Below are 22,523 nucleotides of genomic sequence, written 5' to 3' on the forward strand. Positions count from 1 at the left end.
TTTAATGATTTGAGCATTGTTTTTTCAGTGTCTTGCAGTCAGCTTTGGCATGATTACTTTATTAGGGTAGGAATGATGGCACATATCTGTCATTCTGTCTAGCACAGCGGGATACCGAATCAGAAAGGTTATATGTTTGAGACCAGCCTGGTCTACATAGAAAGAGGCTCTGTCTCATTGATCTATTTCTGTTTATTCATTCATTTGGGGGTGAGATAATGTGTAAAGATGAGAGGATGGATTGTAGGAGTCAGTTCTTTGGTTCCAAGGATCCAGACTTGGGTTGTCAATGTGCATAACACATGCTTCACCTGAGCACTTGGCTGACCCCTCATTCTAATGATGGAGTTTTACTTAAGTCTCGACTTATTGACATAGGATTTTCAGTATTGAACTCAAAGTGAGGAAACATGTTAGGAGTTAGGGGGTTAGTTCAATATTAATGTCGTTTGACCAGCATGTGTGAGGCCTGAGGTTCAGTTCCCAGCACTTTTAAAGCAAAACAGAAACCCACAAAAGAATCAGCACGTTGATTTCCATAAAAATACCTGCTTCCGTTTTTGTTAGGATTTATTGACTCTCTAGATGGATTGATGCTGGCCAATATGGTAGTCACTAGCCACATGTGGTTGTTGAGTACATAATATGTGGCTGATTCAAATCCAGATATGATATGCTGTAAACATAAAACATATACTAAGTCTCTATAAACATAAAATATACACTGGATCTAAAGATTCAGTACCCAAAACTAAAATCTTAGGTTAATTTTGTTTTGTTTTGTTTTGCTTTTTGAGATTAGGTGACCTGAAACTAACTTACATATATAGACCAGGTTGGCCATAATTTACAGAGATTCACCTCCCTCTGTCTCCTGAGTGCTTGGATTAACAACATGACCAAACCTGGCCTTTGTTCATGTTTTTAATATCTTAGATATATAGATTAAATTAAATTTCACCAGGTTTTTTCCTTGTTTGCTTGCTTGCTGACTTGTGTTTGAAGATGGGGTCTTTTTTGGAGTTAGGTCAGTTTAGGCTGACCTCAAACTCACAGCAGTCCTGCTACAACTTACCAAGTGTTGGGATTACAGACCTTAGTGCTTCTTCTACTTTTCTAAGTATGGCTACTAGAAATTTTTAAATTACATATATGGACCACATTCTATTTCTGTTGGACAGTGTTGCTCTAGATCAGTATTCAAAGAAACTACACCTTTCTGGGTTTTTTTTTGGTTGGTTTGTTTTTTGTTGAATAAACAAAACAGGGTTTCTCTGTGTAGCTTTGGAACCTGTCCTGTAACTCACTTTGTAGAACACAGAGATTCACCTGCCTGTGCCTCCCAAGTGCTGGGATTAAAGACATGCGCCACCACTTCCCAGCCATATAACTGACTTTTAAAAACTACTTTAAATGTAATTCTTTTTGAAAATTCTCTTTTTAAACTATATTTACTTATTTGGGGGCTAGGGAGGCGTGTCTAGAGGTCAGAGAACAGTTGTTAGGAATCAGTCTTCTTCCTACTGTAGGTCCTGAGGCCCAAACTCAAGTCATCAGGCTTCTCGATAAGTGCCTTGACGTGCTGAGCCATCTTGCTAACCCTCAATTTCTGTTTTTTATTTTAAAAAAATAGACTTTAAGAGTATACACAGATCATACACAGTGAATAATTACATTTTTTAAAAGAATTAGATTTTTGTTTAGTGACTCTTCTATTCAACAGGTTTGCTAAATTTCCTTCTTAATTCTAGTATTTGTTGTGTCCTAGTGTATAATCACCTTTTTTTCCTTTTCAGAATTACATGTTTTCTTATCTTGTTGCTCTACAGTATGATGTTGAATTAAGAGTGGTAATAGGTATTCCTGACTCATTTTTAGTCTTTGTGTAGAGAAAGCAAAAAGTCTCTGTTTCTATTTCCATAATTTTTAAATAATTGAAACATAAATTAAGATGTATTTTAATTTGGCAGTAAACCAACAGGGTGATTAAAAACAATTAGGAGGGGCTGGAGAGATGGCTCAGAGGTTAAGAGCACTGGCTGTTCTTCCAGAGGTCCTGAGTTCAATTTCCAGCAACCACATGGTGCTCACAGCCATCTGTAATGAGATCTGGCTCCCTCTTCTGGCCTGAAGGGATATTCGCAAGCAGAACATAAATAAATAAATTAAAAAAAAAAAAACAAACAGGAAAAATGTGCAAATTAGGATAGACAGTAAAACTTAGGAGGGGATGCTTGGTTTATTTACCATAGTGCTACAGTTTTGAGCATTGCATTTAATGTTCCTATAAAATAGTGCTAATAGATTTGTTTGAATTTGGTTTTTTTGAAACAGAATCTCATACTGTAGCCTGGGTTCACCTTAAATTCACTTTGTAGAACAAGCTGGCCTCAAACTCAGGGTCTCCTGCCTCAGCTGGAGTGCTGGGATTACAGGCGTAACCAACTCTGCCCAGCAAAACATTGCTGATAGCTGTCACGAGTGTGTGTTGTCCTCATTTTTCCATTTCTGATACTAATAATTTTTTCATTGGTTAGTCTTGCTAGGAATTTATCAATTTTATGCCTTTTAATTAGACAATTTGAGTTGAACATGTAGTTCTATTGGTAGAGTATTTGCCTTGTGTGCACAGATCTCTGGGTTCAATCCATAACACCTTATAAATTGGGCAAAGAGGCAAGAGGATCAAAAGTTCTAGGTCATCCTTAGCTAGATAGCAAGTTTGAAGCCAGTCTGGGAGACATGAAACCTCGTCTCATACTTCATTCATAAGGAATATGTTGTCATACATAATGTATCTAATTAGAGTATCGATTTTTTTTCCAAGTCAAATAATATGTTTAAAGAATATGTTTTATACCAGACATGGTGGCGCATGCCTTTAATCCCAGCACTCAGGAGGCAGAGACGGTTGGATCTCTGAGTTCGAGGCCAGCCTGCTCTACAAAGGGACAGCTAGGGCTGTTACAAAGAGAAACCCTGTCTTGAAAAACAAACCAATAAAAAGAATATGTTTCGCATTCTTTATGTAGAATTATGAGTCTAAATAATATTGCTAACTGACAAACTATGTATAATAAACAATGAAAGTTGGAAAATGAAAGCTGAGTGTGGTGGTGCATGCCTGTAATCTCTCCACTCAGGAAGTTGGGGCAGGAGGATCACCATGAGTTCAAGGATGCTCTGAGCTACATATGGCAAGATTCCATTTAAAAAAAAAAATCAATAAAGTGAAGGTACTGTGCACAACAAATAGTAACTTTTTTAATGTGTAGAGGTAATCTCAAGTAGATGTTCATGGTAATCTCAAGTAGATGTCTCTCCAGAGTGCTAGGTTAATGGCGTGCATCATCATACTTGGCTTGCTCTATATTTAAACTTCCATTCTGATTATAAGCAGCCTACATATAGTTGTACTAAATTTATACATTACAGGAATGCATGATATAGAAAGAATACTTTCTTCAAACTCCCATTTCCTATAATGACTGACAGTTTTGTTACATATTTCAACTTTTCTATGTGCATGAACACATTTAGTGTTTGTTTGTGTGGATTTTTTTTTCTTTTGCTTAACTTGGATGTACATATTGATGTGCATTTATCTCATTCTTTGTAGCTGCATGATATATAACATTCAGGTGGAAGAGCATACTTGTTAGGTGGTAATATGTTCTAAAAGTTACCTGTTCTACATGAGAGAGTGTATATGAAAGGACTTTAAAAATGTTAAGTATTACAAAAGTATAAATGTTGTAATTTAATAAAAAAAATACATTGGCCTTGGAATGGGTATTGTTATTTGATAACTATAGCACTTCAGTCAAAAAGATAAAAATGAGGCATCTTACCCTTTTACTTAATTTAATCAACCCCAGGGCCAGAATGTATTCAAGACAGGGAACACGGCTGTTGAAGAACATCAGCAAAGCGTTGTTGCATCACCACCCACCTCATAGAGCATATGAGATGCTTAGAATGTTCTTGTTTACCTGAGATGTTACTAAGGCTCCTTGGGGACAATCTAGCAAATGTGTAGTATGGTATACACTTAAATGTTGACTGCATCTAAGATAGTGGGTAAAATGCTAACCAAACCTCTCAAGATCCTAGCTTGATTCACTGAAGGATATTGAAATACTTCCTTTTTTTCCCCTGCTAATAACAATTATGAAGGCTAAAATAATCTTCATATTTTTCAGTCTATAAAAATCTATTCTGACATTTAATAATCAAATAACTGTCATTATATTGCTTCAATTTGATGTTCTAAGAAGGTCCCTGCTTTCCCTGTTTTATTAATTCATAGACCCATTTCCTATTTTCTTTTTTTCCTCCTTTCCATCTATAGTTTTTGGATGAAGAATTCAAGGTAGCTGGGAAATACAAAGCAAATGATTATAGCCAATATTCTCCTTGGTCATGTGATACCATCGGCTCCTACATTGGAACCAAAGATGCAAAACCCAAAGATGTGGCAGCAGGGAGTGTGGAAATGATGGTATGTGTAATGGCTAAGCCATAATTAATGCAAATCTAGATGCATAAATTCTCATCTGTTGAAGGCTAGGGACAAATTTCATAATTTTGTTTCATTAAGTATAAATTATTTTATTATTCAACAAAGAAGAAGAGTATTGTATATCATTTTAGGAGGCAATTTCCCAGCAATTGTTCCCAAATAAACTCAAGTTAAATAATTTTTAGGTATTTAATCAAGATCCCAGATTTCAGGGTGGAGAGATGATTCCGTGGTTAAGAGATTGTATTGCTATTGCAGAGGACCTGAGTTTTGTTCCCAGCCCCCAAGTTGAGCAGTCTACAAACACCTGTAACTCCAGCTCCAGATGACCCAATACCCTCTGGGCTTTGTGGGCACCTGCACTCAGTGCACATACCCACACACAGATGTACAAAGACACATAATTAAAATAATTTGCCAGCCATGGTATTGTGATACTTTAATCTCAGCACCAGGCATCCAGAGGCTGGCAGTTCTCTGTGAGTTTAAGGCCAGCCTGGTCTACATAATTTTAGAACAGCCAGGGCTGTATAAAGAGACCCTATCTCAATCAATCAATAAATAAATAAAAATAATAATTTTTAAAAATATTTTAGGCCGGGCGGTGGTGGCATATGCCTTTAATCCCAGCACTCGGGAGGCAGAGGCAGGTGAATCTCTGTGAGTTCGAGGCCAGCCTGGTCTACAAAATGAGTTCCAGGACAGGCTCCAAAAGCTATACAGAGAAACCCTGTCTCAAAAAAACAAAAACAAAAATTTAGATTTATTCACCAAATGAATTAAAACTCTTTTTCCAAGTCTGTAGTTTAAACAACTAACTTGAATCAACTTGGGTCAAGAAAGTAAGGTTAAATTCTTTTCTCGGTTTAAAAACTTACTTTTCCTGCTATATGGGGATACTGCAAAAGCCTTGAGCTCACACATCACCATGACATGTATTCCTGTCACCATCATTATGTCTTTAAACAAAAAGACAGTGTCAGGTTTGAAGATTGTGGGAGTAAAATGACCAGTATACTTGAAGAGTCTGGAGCATTCCTTCCAAGGACCCCATAAATGTGAATGGCAGTGTGTAAGGTGCCCCAGCTTTATGACACTGAGAGATAGCCTGTGGTAGTGTCAGGCTGTAAGAGTGTTGGGGTTGATGTTTTAGAGTCTTGAAAGTTCAGTTGTTTTGAGTCCTCACTTCTCTGTAGTCCAGGCAGGCCTTGAACTTTGAATCTTCCTTAGTCGTTGAGATTACCAGCATGAGCTGCTATGCCCCAAGTTTCTCATTTCTATAAAAACTATTCTCACAGAAAAGGAATCTTTGTGAGGAATTTTCTAGGTAAAGGGGTCACCTTTAGCAGAATGTAACTTTCAAGGCCCAGTGGTTAAAGTGCTTGCCATACAAGCATGAGGACCTGAGTGTGGGTCCTCAGAACCCACATCAAAACCTGGGCATGGGCTGGAGAGATGGCTCAGAGGTTAAGAGCACCTGCTGCTCTTCCAGAGGTCCTGAGTTCAATTCCCAGCAACCACATGGTGGCTCACAACCATCTGTAATGAGATCTGGTGCCCTCTTCTGGCCTGCAGGTATACATGCAGGCAGAATACTGTAAACATAATAAATTTAAAAAACAAAACAAAACTGGGCATGATGGTGGGTGTCTGTCATCCTGGCACTGGGGAGCAGAGAAGATCCCAGGGGCTTGCTTGCTAGCCAATCCAACCAATCAGTAAGCTCCATGGTCAGTGAGAGACACTATCTTCAACAATCAGTTGGGGAAAAGTAGTAGAAATATTGACCTGAATATAGATCCCTCTCTGTTTGTAAAAAAATCTGAAAATCACATTGAGGGCAGGAGAGATGTCTCAGTGCTGTCCCCAGAACTCATACAATGGAAGGTGAAAACAAACTTGGGAAAATTGTCTTCTGGCATGCCCTCTGCACATGTACTATGGCATGAGGATATATGCATCTGCACAATAAATAAAATTTAAAAAATTAATGCTTTCTAAAAAGCATGTTAATTTTTCTTTTTTAGGAATATATACATAGTTGGGAATTCCTTAATTTATGCGTGAAAAGTACTTTTTATTTTTGGTTAAAGAGAAAATTGTAATTGAGTCAGAATAGTTGCTTGACTTATAGTTGTTGATGTGAGCCTATAAGATCCTCAAATTCATTGTATTTAGTTTTTTTGGATTTTTTTTTAATGAGAAATAATGTAGCTGTGTAGCTAATAAGTGAAGGTTTAATATATCTTATGTATCAGTATTTTACATATTAATTGCTCTTCCTCCCTTAATAGAAATAAAACATTGCAAAAGTAGTTAATCTCCCTGATTTCATTTTTTCTTTACTCCTCCCTGTCAGTAAATAGCCTCTTGCCCTGATTTTAATGCTTATTTTTTGACACATACACACACAGCCTTTTTCCTTTCTTTCTTTTTCTTTCTTTCTTTCTTTCTTTCTTTCTTTCTTTCTTTCTTTCTTTCTTTCTCTCTCTCTCTCTCTCTCTCTCTCTCTCTCTCTCTCTCTCTCTCTCTCTCTCTCTCACACACACACACACACACACACACACACACACACACACACACACACACACACTCGGTTTTCCTGTATTGCCCAGGATGATCATGCATAAAGTATTCCCGTGTCAGTCAGTGAGTAGCTGGGACTATAGGCAGGTGCCACTAAGCTCAACTGTTCCTTTTTTTCTTTTTGAGACAGAGCCTCACTGAATTTCCAGGTTGGCTTGGAACTCTTTGTACATAGCACAAGCTAATTTCATAATTTCAGACTGTGGTACTCTTGCCTTCCTAATAGCTATAATTACATATCTGTGCTATTGAATCTTTTACTGTTGTGGATAATTTTTAGCTTTTCATATTTTAAGAGACTTCTTTAGATTTATTTATGTTTTATGCATATGAGTGTTTTGCTCACGTGTATGTCAGTGTTTCACAAGTGTTCTGATGTCCTCAGAGGTCAAAGGACACTGGGTACCCTGGAACTAGAGTTAGGTGTGAATGTGAGCTGCCATGTGGTTGCTGGGATTCAGACTGAGGTCCTCTGCAAGAACAAGTGTTCTTAACTGCTAAGCTAGCTCTCCAGCCCCTTATATATAATGTAATGGACACTTTCTAGAGTCTCCTTGTGCACATCCATGAAAGTTATGCTTAGACATGGTATTCTTGGACAGATAACTCATGCCTATAATTCCAACACTTAAGAGACTGAGGCAGAAGGGTGGCAAGGTCAGAGTCAGCTGGAACTATATTTAAAAAAAAAAAGCTCGATGTGATGTTGCACACCTTTAATCCCAGAGATGGGTGAATCTCTGAGTCCAAGGCTAACTTGGTCTCCATAGTGAGTTCTAGTCTACCCAGGGTGACATTAGTGAGACCCTGTCTCCAAAAAAAAAAAAAAGAAGAAAAAAAAAAGTGTGGTATTGCTGGCTTGAAAGGTATCCCTTGACATCATTTTCCCTGTTAATTCTAAAATGGTTCCCTACTGATTTATATAGGTTTTCATAGATAATGTTTACCTAGCTGGCTAAGATAAAACCAATTGATGGCAGGCCAGAGAGAGAAAAAATAATGATAAAATAGAAAACAAACTGCAAGGGGACTGGAGAGTGACACAGCTAGGCCCTGGGCTCAGTCCCCAGCACCAAATGAGATGAAATTAAATTTAAGCATAACTTCTTTCTGTGGGCTATGACTAGCAAAATAGATGCTTCTGCACCACAGGAAGTCCTTCACTGGAATGCACTGAAGCAGAATCGTAATGTAAGGTGCTTTCCAGAGGACTATCACACTGAAGTAACATTAGCAAAGAAAAATGAATGTCCTTACATCAGTAAACAATAACAAAATTACTAACCCATGTAGATGCCATTAAAAGTTTTTCCAAATATGTGAAAGAAGTCATAACAGTGCTTCTCAAGCATTGATGTGTGGGCTAGGCATATAGCTTAGTGGTAAAGTACTTGCCTGACAAATGAATGTTTGTTCATAGTACTTAGAAATAGATGGATCTATCATTTTCTATCATCTTTCTGTACTTAAACATGTATTTCTTACTGTGATCTAAAAGCAATGTTCTATGACAGCCAAAGACAACTAAAGACTTATTCTTACTAATAAGAGCATCATACTCATATTAACCTCTCTACAGAGCTAGTGGGAATTATGCTAGATAGCATCTTATTTTTGCTTTTTGTCAGAATGTAGAAAGTAAAGGAATGAGAGACCAGAGATTGGATCTTCAGAGAAGAGCAGTGGAAACTAGTGATGATGACCTCATCCCATTTGGAGACCGACCAACAGTATCTCGGTTTGGTGCCATCTCTCGAACATCCAAAACACTGTATCAGGGTGCTGGCCCAATGCAGGCCATGGCACCTCAGGGAGCACCCACAAAACCTATTAGCATTTCAGGTAAGAATCCCAGACTAGTAGTCATGACTCTCAGTGTAATTCTGTCAGTGCTTTTAAGAATCTTCAAGACAATGGTTTTTAAACTTTTCCCTGTAAGAAAGCAATTACACTTCAGGGAATTTTAAGAATATAAACTAAAATTAACTTCCTATATATTAAGATTGCCTGAGGGGCTGGAGTATATATAGCTCGGTTGGTAAAGTGTGTGCCTAATATGTATGAAACCAGAATCACATAAACCAGGTGTTATGGCACATGCCAGTAATCTCAGCACTGGGGAGATTGAGACAAGGTATCAAAATGTTCAAGTTTATCCTTGGGTATATAGTGATTTTGAGGCTATTCTGGGCTAGAGGCCCTGTCTCAAAAAAAAAAAAAAATGCCTGTGGTTTTTATCTTTAAATTACTTCCTTACTTTATTAAAATAACAGATTCTTGGAGTGTGAGGAGGTGACTGAGTTTGGATCCCCAGTACCCATATAAAATCAGACTTGTGTGGGCATGTATCTATAATTCCAGTGCTTTAGGAAGGTAACCTGACACCAGCCGTCACCTCTACATTCCAACACTCATATGCACACACTGAGAAGAACATATGTGAAAACTAGATTCAGTGGGGGAAGAAACAACATGATTATCATTTTGGCAGATAACTTTCTAGACAGAGAGATATAAATACAGTGTGCCTTTGCTTTTTTGATTATAGAAGATATCTATATCTTATCATAGAAGATGAATCAAACTTGTGAATTACATCTTACCACCATAAACTGTTCCCTTACAGATTACAGTCCATATGGAGCTCATGGTGGCTGGGGAGATTCTCCATACTCGCCTCATCCAAACATACCTCCTCAGGGACACTTCATCGAGAGGTAAAAGTTGTTCTTTTTACTTGTTATAAATACTTAAAAGCATACAGCTTTCCTTACTTTATTTTTCTAGTCGGTAATGATTTCATCACAGAATAAAACTTCAAAATTTTACCTCGTGATTTCTTTCTTACCAAAGGGAGAAAATGTCCATGGCAGAAGTGGCCAGTCATGGAAAACCCCTTCTATCTGCTGAAAGAGAACAGCTACGGCTAGAGTTGCAGCAGCTGAACCATCAGATCAGCCAGCAGACCCAGCTCCGTGGACTAGAGGTACAGGCCTACAGATACTTTTGTGTTGGGAGTTTTGATGTCAAGGATCACTGTGCAGCCCTAGTGGCCTTAAACTCATGGTCTTCCTGTGTTGGCCGTCCTTAATTCTTAGAGTGATTACAGGGGTTCAGTACTGCAACTATTTGGTACCTCAGTTTTGAAGGGTTACCAAGAATTTTAAATTGAATTTATATGTGTTTGGTGGAGTGGTACGTGCATGTGAATACAGGTGCTAGAGCACCGGGCTTTTTGTTTGGTTTTTCAAGACAGGGTTTCTCTGTGTAACAGCCCTGGTGGTCCTGGAACTCACTTTGTAGACCAGGCTGGCCTCGAACTTAGAGAGATCCACCTGCCTCTGCCTTCTGAATGCTGGGATTAAAGGGGTGCGCTACCATATCCAGCAATGGCTAATATTCTTGCAGAGGATCTAAGTTTGGTTCCTGTTTCACAACTGCCTGTAGCTCCAGTTCCTGGGGATCCAGCACCCTTTTTGAGCATCCATAGGCACTTGCACACACACAGGTTTTTTAAAAAATAAAATGTGTCACCAGGTGGTGGTGGCACACGCCTTTAATCCCAGGAGTCGGGAGGCAGAGGCAGGTGGATCTCTGTGAGCTCAAGGCCAGCCTGGTCTATAGAGCAAGATCCAGGACAGGTACCAAAACTACACAGAAAAACCCTGTCTCAAAAAACCAATAAAATAAAATACATCTCTTAAAAATAAAGCCATTTTTATTCAAATGCTACTAAAAAGAGATTGTGTTTATAGTTGGATCATTTTTATTGCGAACATATGGCTAGTTTAGTGTGAATACTTGGGATGCAGCAATCTCTATATGGCATAAAGTGTGCTGAGTTGTGTGTGCTTGGCTTTGTGCACTAGGCTATTAATAACCGACTGGTGTTACAGAGGGAGGTGAACACCCTGGCAGGCCAGCCACAGCCCCCTCCACTGCCTCCAAAATGGCCTGGAATGATCTCAAGTGAGCAGCTAAGCTTGGAACTACATCAGGTGGAGAGGGAAATTGGCAAGAGAACCCGGGAACTGAGTATGGTACGTGCTGATGTCAGGGTGGGGTAGGGGGTGGGCAGCTGAAGTGAATTCTGTGTAACTCTAGAATTTAGAATCATTTGGAGTTTGTTCCAGATACCGTGAAGAATAACTAATACTTAGGGTGATTTTCATAAAGATGAGTTGTCACCTGGTTGTATCATTCCTCTCTTAGTTCCTGTTGTTTTGGGTTTGTCCTTTGCCATAGACTTGATTCTCTAGTCACATTTGGGGAAAACAAGGCAATTAATTGGAAATCTTAAAGTTTCTGTTTAACATACACATTAGAGAAGCAGATGAGATGATGTTTAATCTTTTGCACTTTTGTGTACTATTAAGATATATTTATAAACCGGGCGGCGGTGGCTCACACCTTTAATCCCAGCACTGGGAGGCAGAACCAGGCGAATCTTTATGAGTTCGAGGTCAGTCTAGTATACAGAGTGAGATCAGGACAGGCACTAAAACTACACAGAAAAACCCTGTCTTGAAAAAAAAAAAAAAATTTGTGTGTACACACACGCACACAAATGCTAGTTTTCGTGGCCTTTAAGGTATTGATGACCTAGTTTTATAAAGGAGTTATCGCTTATACACTGTTCTCTGTGGTGTTTTTCAATATTAGTTTATGGCATGTTTCTAAGATAGTGACAAGGTAGGTTGTACTGTTATGCTTTTGTGAATACTTTGTCACCTGCCTGTTTGTTTTTGTTGTTACTTCTTAATAAAACTTAAGAATGATTTGTTCTTTGATCATCACTGTGTTGTCTGTATCTGCACTATCCTGTTACACACAGGTTACTGACTTCATTCCTCTTCTTTTAAAGGAGAGCCAGTGTTCTTTGGACATGAAAAGCAAACTGGGTACAAGTAAGCAAGCAGAGAATGGACAGCCAGAGCCACACAACCAAGTCCCAGCTGAAGACCTTACGTTGACATTCAGGTAAAAGGATCCCTCTATAGTTCTATTAACCATATATGAAAGAGAATAGTTATATTATCTGGCCATACCCAAAGTACATTACGATTTTTAAAGACTATTTTTTTGTATAGTAAGAAAAGAATATGATTATATTGGTTTTTGAAGACAGGGTTTCTCTGTGTAGCCCTGGCTGTCTTGGAACTAACTTTATAGACCAGGCTGACCTCTACCTCACAGAGCTCCATCCTCCTGCCTCTGCCTCCTGAGTGCTGGGATTAAAGGTATGTGCCACGACCTCCCAGCAGAAGAGAATATGTTTTTACTGAATCTAGAAATTATAAAACTTAGCTCAGGAGTTGGGGTGGAATATAACTGTGGGCACTAGAGAGGTTGAGGTAGGAAGACAGTCATTTGAGGCTGGTCTGGGCTCCAAAGTGAGACTGTCTCACACATGCACATATAAAACTTAGCACTAACCAGGGTTGAATTATCTGTTAATTCCTAACAAATACGTTTTCTGGTTATATTTCCTTCTCGTTGTTTAAGTATAGCTTTTGAATTAAAAAACAAAATAGGAGAGATGGCTCAGAGGTTAAGAGCACCGACTGCTCTTCCAGAGGTCCTGAGTTCAATTCCCAGCAACCACATGGTGGCTCATAACCATCTGTAATGAGATCTGGTGCCCTCTTCTGGCCCGCAGGCATACATGCAGACAGAACACTGTATACGTAATAAATAAATAAATCTTTAAAAAAAAAAATACATATATATATATATATATATATATATATATATATATATATATATATATATAGGCTCACTGTAAAAATTGAAATGTAATAAATAAAAGCCCACCCATCCCCCACTTGGTTATTGTTTTTATCTTGTTTTCATACTGGGTGTTGAACTCAGAGCCTCAGAAATTCTAAGCACATTTCACCACTAGGCTCTATTCCAGGGTCTCCTCCTCCTCCATCTCAGTTATGTCACAACAAGTAAGCCATGAGTGATAGAATTTTTAACAGGTTACAAGTTTTTCAAAGCACCTGTAATTCTACCTCCCATCGTTATCTTGCCTGTCTTTTAATGGCATTTAGCAATTAATTAGCCTTGCTTAGTGTTGTGGGTAGATTTGGTTTTTGTTGGTCTTTTGAGACAAGGCAGGATCAAGGGTATGCACCACTATCTCTAGGCCATTCCTAGCCATGTCTTTAATTTGAGCTCTCATAACATGCTAATTAATTTACTTTTTATCCTTCTTTATTTTCTTTGGCATCTTTGAGGCATTTGAATGCATAGTCCTATGTCGCCCTCCTCATGACCTATAACATGAATTTCTAATGTTGCCAGATGTGGTGGCACATGCCTTTAATTCTGGCACTCACTGTGTGTTTGAGGCCAGCCTGCTCTACACAGTGAGTTCCAAGAGACCCAGGGCTGTGTAGAGACCCTGTCTCAAAAACAACAGCAACAAACACAAACACAAAGAATTTCTAATTGTCCTGTTGCTCTCTTCTGGGGTTTCAGCTGTTTTAAATCTATATGCTGTCCTAGGTTAAAAATAAATTCCCATAGGGAATGGGCTTGGTCCTGCCTCAACTGAGTGTACCAGGCTTAGCTGTCCCCCCATGGGAGAACTTACCTTGTTAGGGGAGGGCAGGGAAAGGGAGCCAGAGGAGCTTTAGTTTATCACAATATGCTACATTGTGGTAGAGGAATTATAATCAAAATTTGGAAGCTATTTCTAGTTTTTTTTGTTTGTATATTTGGGTTATTTGTTTGAGATGGAGTCGTTGTGTGGCCTGGTTGGCCTGGAACCAAACTAGCCTAAAGTTGGTAGAGATCGGCCTGATTCTGGCTCCTGCTTGGACTAAAGGCATGTGTAACCACTTGTGACTCAAATTTTTGGTACAATACTAAATGATAAGCCCTGTTGATTGGATTTTATTCAGAGTATTTTCTTTTCTCCTTTTAAAAATTCCAATTTTTTTCATGTAATTAATAGTGATGTACCGAATGGATCGGCTTTGACACAAGAGAATCTCAGCCTCCTATCAAACCAGACCAGCTCTTTGAACCTATCAGAAGACCCTGAGGGAGGAGGCCATAACAATGATTCCCAGAGATCAGGAGTTACTTCCAGTTCCGCTCCCTAGAACATGGGTGCCCTGCTTCTACCTTCTGCTCCTCATCAGCTCGTGGGACTTAGGATAGAAGAATGGACAACTTCTAACTTTTTCTCTGAGTGGTCAGTGAAATCCAGGAAGAGCACCGGAGGCAATGTGCACAACACCACTACTAAACAAACCCTGCACATAGTTCACATTAATGCATTTTTTTTAATTTAAAGAAAAAGAAAATTAGCAGTATCTGCAAGCAATTCAGATTAAATTTGTTTTTGTTCTGTGAATGAACTTTATTTTAATAACTTTGGACGCCTTGGATCCAGGGCTTAAAAAAAAAAAAAGAAGATATTATATATACACTCTGTTTGATTAATTGTATGATCTTAATGAAGTAGGTTTTTCTTGTATTTTGGTATTATTACATACCCAGTGTATAATTCTTTTATCCCAGTCCTTTCCAACTCTCACAACCCTGTAAACTAAAAGCACTGTTTCCAAGAATTCTGTGATATTAGATTGGGTTATTAGAAACTGTGCAGCAAACTAATTTTCTTAGAGCTATTCTTCAGCGCTCCCACACCCACACCCACCTATTTCTGGATCACTAGCTTCATGACTATTTGAGTAGGGTAGGGTTTTAGTTTCCACTTTGCAGAGATTTCAACAGGCAGTTGATTGTTAGAGCTACACAGTTCCATGTTAAGAAGTCCTTGCATTCTCTCCATAAAATCTGAAAGCCTGTTTGGTGTTTACATTGCTTCATTAAATTTGAATGTAGATTACCTTAAGAATGAACTCTAAACTGAACATGGTGGCTCATTCCTGTAATCCCAGGACTCAAGATGCTGAGGCAGGAGAAAACCAAAATAAAAAGAAGGAAAAAAAAAAGGAGCTTCAACTCAGTAGTGAAAACAGACAATTCCTGTTCTCCTGTGTTGAACTCACATTGGAAAATTGGAGCAGTGCTTATAAATTAAACTTCTATTGGAACCCTAGAATGCTCAAAAAAAAAATCAGGACAATGACCCATGTTCTAAAACTTGGAGAGATGGCTCAGCAGAGGATCACTGGCTGTTCTCCCAGAGGACCCAGGTTCTTCCCAGCACCCACAAGGTGGCTCACAACTGCCAGTAACTCTGGTTCCAAGGGATCTGACACTCTCTTCTGACCTTGTGGGCACCAGGCACACATGGGTCCATGTACATACACAAACATAAAATACATACAATGTTAAAATTAAACTTAACATTTGATATCAACTTCAATAAATGGAGACACATTATTTCAATGGAATTTTTGTTTTTCCATTCAAAAGCAAAAAAGATTTGGCAGATAAAAACTGAGTCTTGAAGATAGTTTATGTGTTGATTACTTGTGCTGCTCAGAATTACTAGCATAACTAACTTGAAATGGACTTTTAGACTTGGCTTTCTGACATTAAAAATGTTTATGAAAATGTTATGAAAGAGTAAGGAGGGATTTTTGCTTAGTTCTGCTGCACGTATTCTAATGCTACCACTGTATGCTTAATTTACTAAGCTCCTGTAAAATGAGTTCATTGGGGGACTATTTCATAGTCACTCTGTCCCTCTAATTGCCTGACATCCAGTTTCCCTTTCTAGATAATACTACTAAACAAGAAAGCACTGGTTATGTAATAAGTTACTGCATTGCTTTGGTTGGGTAAAAGCAAAAGTTTATATTTTTCTTATTTCTTATATTCTTACCCATTAACTCCTGCTGAGGTCAGAGCCACCTCAGTCTATGCTCTATGTCTGTCATGTTGTTAATGGAAACAAGTGGGTGGGGGTGGGGTGGGAAGGGTAAAATAGTCCTGCCATTGCCTACCAGTAGGAAATCCAAACAGAACACTCATTTGAGTAGCGATTATTTAATTTGCCCAGTCAAGGCACCGTGTTTATATACTATTTCACATTGAATTTGATTATGCCCTTACAGACCTGGCTGGTCAAGGATTTGATATACACATATTGGCTTGGGATTCGAGCTTTCTTTTTTATTTAAATAAAAATTTATATATATATTATATATATATATACATATATACATGGCTATATCTGTATATATATTGGGTATGTTTTAAAGATTTCTTCGCATGAGCGCAGCTGTTGCAATAAAATGACTGATTGGGAGGTAGAAGCACTGAATGACGGTGAGGCATTTTTCAGTTGATGCATACATTTTCCTTTTAATTTTAAATATACATTTGTACATTTGCTTTTTTGGCCTTTTTTTTTTTTTTAAGATAAAACATCTCTTACATTTATACTTTAGATACTTTAAATACTCATTATTTATTGAGAGAAGGAAAGAAATGTTATGTCTGACAGGATTTTTATTTTTCTGCACGTCTATAAAATGCCACATTATTGGCCTCTTGCCTTCAGTAGACAGATTTGGACAGATCTTATCTCCTTTGGACATGTCAGATAATTCCTAAGTCTTAGAAGCAAGTGGTTTGTTTTGGAAATTGGAATGACTGGGCGGGGGGGGTATCTTCCTATTGGTTTTGTTGGAGTTGAGAATAAAAGTGAATTTCCTTTGTGGTATGTGTGAAACCCCCAACATGCACTCTGCTGCGGTGCACTAGTATCTCTTCAGATGTTACTTTCATTTAGGGAGAAAATTGGTCTCTTAAATGATAGCCTAAGTTCCCCAAGCCCCAGTCTCTATAGCCAGTGGGTGGGGTCGAAATCGGAAGATGCTGTGCCTATAATTTTGCTGTTTTAGTAATTGGTCATTTTCCCTTACAGTTCTTAGGTGTGTTTTGTGTGTTGGGGGGGGGGCGTTGTTTGTGCCCACTGGCAGATTTAGGGAGTCAATAAAACCCCCAAGACTTTGAGGATGTTTTCTCCCTTTAACAAATCTTGTGTTATGAGGCAACAATAAATTGAAGCATAACTTCGTGACTCTTAACTGCTGTTTTTGTCAGAATCTGAAAAGCGTTGATTTTTATTTGTGTCTTTAGAGACATTAAAAAATGAACTCATCAAATTGAAAATAGAACTTTTACAGCAGCACCACCCCTTTTTGAGACAGAGTTTTACCATGTAGCCCAAGCTGGTTCTGAACTCAAGATCCTTCAGTCTCCTGAGCCCTGAGATTTCAGACATGTGCTACCATGCTTAGCAATATGTATGTTTTTTTACTTAAATGGTTTCTTCTGGAGATGACTATTTGCTTTTTACTGTATTTAAAAGCAAGAACCATCTAAGATGAACATGGACAATTCTGGAAGGGTTAAGGAGCATTATACTTGTTCAGAAACAAAGCCAGTGTGTTATTGTAGTGAATATATAAAAGTACTTTGCTTCATTCTGTTTTCAGTGAGTCTCTGGAAAATGATTAAAGAACTGAGAATGAAATATCTGGACTCACTTTCCTAATTATAGTCCCAAGATTAGTCTAATAGCTCCCCTCACCCGGATAACTTACAGAGTCTGATGTGACCAAAGAGCCATCCTTACTACTTTTCTAATTAAACAGAACTTGTAGCATAGGTTTCTGGTAGTAATGTTCAAGTGACAAGACACTATTATTAATATCAATTACAAATATTCAACTACTCAGAATGTGTAAGAACTCGTTTGGTATGGCATTAATGTGGGTTATTCCCTTCTCTCATCTTCCTTCCCTTCTGTTGTTTTTTTCTCCATGTATTTATTCTTTTGCCTAAAAGCAGAAGATTGATGTGATTCTTACTTGCTACTTGGATACATGATCCCATCAGACTCCCATGAGCTTCGATGTGGAAGCTTGAAATTTAGTTCCTAAGTTTCCCATGATTATCTTTTTTCTTTTCTTCCTGACCCCTTGCCATTCTGCAGTTTCCCCTTGACTTACCCAATCTGTAACAGTGACAGTTTGCTGCCTCTAAACAGAGCATTCAAATGAATTCGCTTAGCCAATGACTTCTGTGAAGTTGCCTTTTCTAATGGCGTTATTACTCAGTGATGCACAGATGTGGTATTTGCCCTACTGGCAGGCAAGCAAAGGTCTGGTAAAGAATGATAACCTGCTATTTCTTTAAGGAGCGCCAAAGACTTGTGCTTTACTCTGTTTTGGTTTTAGGGGAAATAGTAGCCATTTTGATTATGAAACCTGGTAGTATTTGTAAGTTGATTGTACTGCGTAGTTGTCTAAAGTTAACTGTAAGGTTAGCTGGCCTTATAAAATGTAAAAGTAATGAAAATTCATCAGTTTCTCTAGACCAGTAAATATCATCCTTGACAATATTTGTTTAAGCAACTCACTTTCCCTTTTGGGGATTATCTTGATGTAATAGCATCTTCTGTGTTTCTCTGTGCTTTCACTTGTGCCTACAGGACAATGTACTTTCACTATGGTCAAGTCATGGGCCTAGGGATTTTTCCTGAGCTTGAGGCTTGTGAGACATAATTAACTGTAGTTAATACCTGTTCAGCTGTGTTCAGGGACAGCTTACTTTCACTAAATGAGATTCGTGTGCTATTATTTATATGCACAAATGGTGATAGAATGAAATTTCACCATATTCTCCATTTGGGCTTTTAAAAATCAAGTAAAGTTCAATATGTAAAATCTTGGTGTAAAAAATCATCTGTAATGATTTATATTTTATTAAAAGATATGGCCTAATTAGTTTTAAGGAGGAGTCAATGACCTTGCAAATAAACTGCAGTATTACACACTATTACATTCTTGCCCTATAAAAGGTTCAAGTGTGTTAAAATCTTAATTGTTAATACATGTTTATAGTGTTGCAAAGGGATCTCATCCCCTGAAAATAGAGCTCAGATTAACCGACTTCACTGAGACAATTTAGTCTCCACCATGGAGTTGAACACAGCAGGAGTCTACTACTGTCACCATTTTATCTGCATGCTTGTTTTGCAGAAACACGTCCATGTCTCCCTTGGACACTTAAGGCTTTTATATTTATTTCTTCAGCTCAGCTTTTTAAAATTAACTGCTGAAATGACTTGCTGGGAGTTTTTGGTAAATTTTAAGTTCTCATTCAGCTTTTCTGAGCCTCTTCAGAGAGAGCTGGTTTGGGGTTTTTGTTTGTTTTTTTCAAAAGGTAAAATTTCAAATAAAACCTTTTTGTTACTTGAAATTTTAAGATTCTATTTCTGTAATTGCTAACGGTGTTTTCCTAAATAACATATTCTAATTGATTAGTAATAGTAGTTACATTAATAAAGAAGAGGGAACTGCCAGCCTCGGAGTACCTTCTACTAGGTCTGTTCTCACTGGGCAGGTGTTCAGTGCTACACTGAATCAAGTGGGAAAGCGCTCTGGGAACCCCACTGTGATAAAGGGACCTCCCTTAGCACTGGGATTGTTCTTTGAGCCTCTGGTTCCAGACACTGAATTTCTCTGAACTTAGCCTTGAGCAAAATAACTTTCATTTTCAAAAGAAAGTAAGCCAAGGTGGAAATCTTAAACCTTAAGACAATACTGCGTCAGAAAAAAATGTGTATTTAGAAAAATGAAATCCTGTGGAGTTTGTTATCTTGGTGTATGTTATTTAGTAGATAAGATGACTTTTTATTTTGTATTGAAGACTCACTTTCTGGTGACTCTTTATTTGGTTTTGTTTTGTCTTTTAATGCTGAGTAGACAGATCACAAGTCTTTGGCTCCTGTGTTAGGGTGTGAGTGCACACAGAGTCATCTGATAACTGGAAACTGTCAGGTGGTCCCACTCCAATGAGGGCGTGAAAGGTCGAGAAATGGATGCAAACAAATACTGGGTGGATAATGGTCTGGGGTTTTTGTTTGTTTTCCTTTTAACAATTGTCACTTCTATAATTTATTGGTATAGCCTGTCTGTTGGTTGGCTGGCATTTCACAGTCATATCCAAACACCCCATTGTAGTGGGAACAGGTACCCACTACACCCCATAAAATTTTATTTCTCGCCGGGCGGTGGTGGCGCACGCCTTTAATCCCAGCACTCGGGAGGCAGAGCCAGGCGGATCTCTGTGAGTTCGAGGCCAGCCTGGATTACCAAGTGAGTTCCAGGAAAGGCGCAAAGCTACACAGAGAAACCCTGTCTCGAAAAACCAAAAAAAAAAAAAAAAAAAAAAAAAAAAAAAAATTTTATTTCTCTACTGACAGGCCTTTGCTCTTCAGCTCTACATTCCCTATTTAGCCAATATAGTCCTGAGAGATTGTCCCCCATACGTATTTTTGCCACTTTCCACTCTTTGTCTTCCCACCGTGTGGATGTCAAAGAACTGAAAGAGAAAATTGCATTCGCTGGTCACGGGCCTCAGTAACCTACTCTATGACTTTGCAGAGTAATGTAGACAGTGAGCAGGTTCTGAACAGACCTTTTACCCACCTAAACGTTTTCCAGTTGTGAGGTTCTCTTGGTGTGTGCCTTCCCTTCTACCCCCGCCGCCCTTCCCTGACTTTGGTCAGTTGGTCTCTTGGCTCATACCAGTCTCCTGAGACATTCTGCAGTCATTATCACCTTTTTGGGTGGATTTTACTTCGTTCTTTTGTTTTGTTTTTAAAAAATGACTTTAACATTGATTCATATTTGCTTGGGATAGAGCTTGTGTAATTTACCAATCGTATTGATTGTATGTGATTTTGCCCTGCAGACGTATACTTAACAAAAGTAATCTAAGTTAGTAAAGGAGCCCATGAGATTGGAGTCAGAATAGAAATGACTTTATGGATTTGCAGTTTTGGATAGTGTGAATTCCCATCTCAGAATCAGTACCACATCAATACCCATTTTTAAAGGTTTTCTTACATTCCTATGTTTTCCCATTGCCTCAGTTCCCTATTCTTTGCATGTCATTCTCTACCCACCTGCTCAGAACTGTTTTTAATTGAGCCTTAAAGTAACAGCTGACTTTTAAATTAATGAAGTTTGTGAAATTTTATGTTTTCCAAATGTTTCCAATTTAGAGAGAGCAAAGGATGGGGTTGAAACTCACCAACCCGTGACTACTTAGCATCTGGCCAACCTGAGATTTTATTTGGAGCATTATCTTCTGCAAGTTCTTTTTGAATAGGGGGGAAAAAAAAGCCTTGCTTGAAATGGAACATTCCCTTTCGTGTTTAATCTGTTTAATATTTCCATTTCTTTTAAACAGCCTTCAAAACAATGAGGTGGAAGAAAAGAATAGGAGTGTGTTTAGGGCTACAGAACTCTGGGTCTGAATGAGTACATGTTCCACTTGTTGCATATTTTTGAGAAGATTAAGGCCTTCTTTCTCAATTTTGTATTTGTGTGCATGTTGTTTCTATTAAAGATGCCACATTTTGTTAAAATGCTATTTCCTTTATTACTTTGGGAACTGACTCAGCCTCTCATTGCTCCTAACTAGGGTTTAAGGCTCTTGTGAGTTGCAGATAAAAGGATTCATTTTAACAAATAGAAGGAGGTGATTCACCTTTGGATTGTAAATATATGAAAGTGTCTACAAGGTCTTTATCTGCTTTCTGTCGGCATTTATATTAAATGATAATTAATGAGGAGGAACAATGTGTAGTCTTTTTCTTGTAAAGGAGTCTGTCATCTTACTCTCTTCCTGGGGACTGTTGATGAAAATTTTAAAAAGCTAATTTGTGCAGGTACAAATACTGGGAGTCACTAGTTTCTCTAACGTGGAAATTAGTGTACACTTCGGTGTGCTGTGGCTCTGAGATTGTGAGGGCCAGCACTCAGTAAGCTGTCACGGCTTGAGTTTATGGCTTCTCATCAAGCCAAGAGCATCTTTCTGCCGAAGCAAAATGGTCTTCCTCAGACAAAACACCTGTCTGTCTATTTACTGACTCCCAATTATGCTGAAGCCTTGTTGGTCACTTCTGGCAGGGAACAGACCTAAGTTATATTGTCTCTTCTAGGCCATGCATTAGTTAACAGTTTATGGCATGAAGGGAGGTGACTGGCTGGAGGAGATGACTCAGTAGTTGAAAGTGCTAGCTGCTTTCCCAGAGGACCAGGATTTCGTTCCTAGCACTCCCATCAGGCAGCTCTGGACTACCTCTAGTTCCAGTTCCAGGGATCCAGCACTGCTCCCTCTCCTCGGGTGCACACACACATATTTAAGGTCTAGAATGAGGAAATGAGTTATTACACATTTCAAAACATGGATGAAATCAATGTAGTAGATTCTGACATTTAACAGATACATTTATATAATTAAGAATGTTCATGTGTTGGATATTAGATGGTAAAACCAAAGGGATCTTTTTGTTCAGTTGATAGTAATACCACAGTTACGTAAGACAATGCCTTTTAAAGGTTTGTTTGTTTTTATGTGTACCGGTGTTTTGCTTATATGTATGTCTGTATACCATATGCAC

General features: G+C 38.3%; 1 protein-coding gene across 2 annotated transcripts in view; it reads left to right on the forward strand.

Annotated features, from left to right (window-relative positions):
• The window catches only part of Rc3h1 (ring finger and CCCH-type domains 1), a 56,772-nt gene extending 35,073 nt beyond the window's left edge, over positions 1-21,699 (forward strand). Inside the window, exons 13-19 of one of the 2 annotated variants that reach the window (XM_052737355.1) lie at positions 4,352-4,501; positions 8,737-8,950; positions 9,735-9,825; positions 9,962-10,094; positions 10,978-11,148; positions 11,973-12,088; positions 14,073-21,699. In XM_052737355.1, coding sequence (XP_052593315.1) covers positions 4,352-4,501; positions 8,737-8,950; positions 9,735-9,825; positions 9,962-10,094; positions 10,978-11,148; positions 11,973-12,088; positions 14,073-14,223 — 1,026 coding nt within the window. In that variant the 3' untranslated portion in view covers positions 14,224-21,699. The remainder of the gene's footprint in view (positions 1-4,351; positions 4,502-8,736; positions 8,951-9,734; positions 9,826-9,961; positions 10,095-10,977; positions 11,149-11,972; positions 12,089-14,072) is intronic. The other variant, XM_052737356.1, reaches the window with a different exon arrangement.
• Positions 21,700-22,523: the final 824 nt, after the last annotated feature.

This window comes from Peromyscus californicus, unplaced genomic scaffold (genome assembly GCF_007827085.1).
Source record: "Peromyscus californicus insignis strain IS unplaced genomic scaffold, ASM782708v3 Scaffold_14__1_contigs__length_90479793_seg_2, whole genome shotgun sequence".
Taxonomy (NCBI): Eukaryota; Metazoa; Chordata; class Mammalia; order Rodentia; family Cricetidae; genus Peromyscus; species Peromyscus californicus.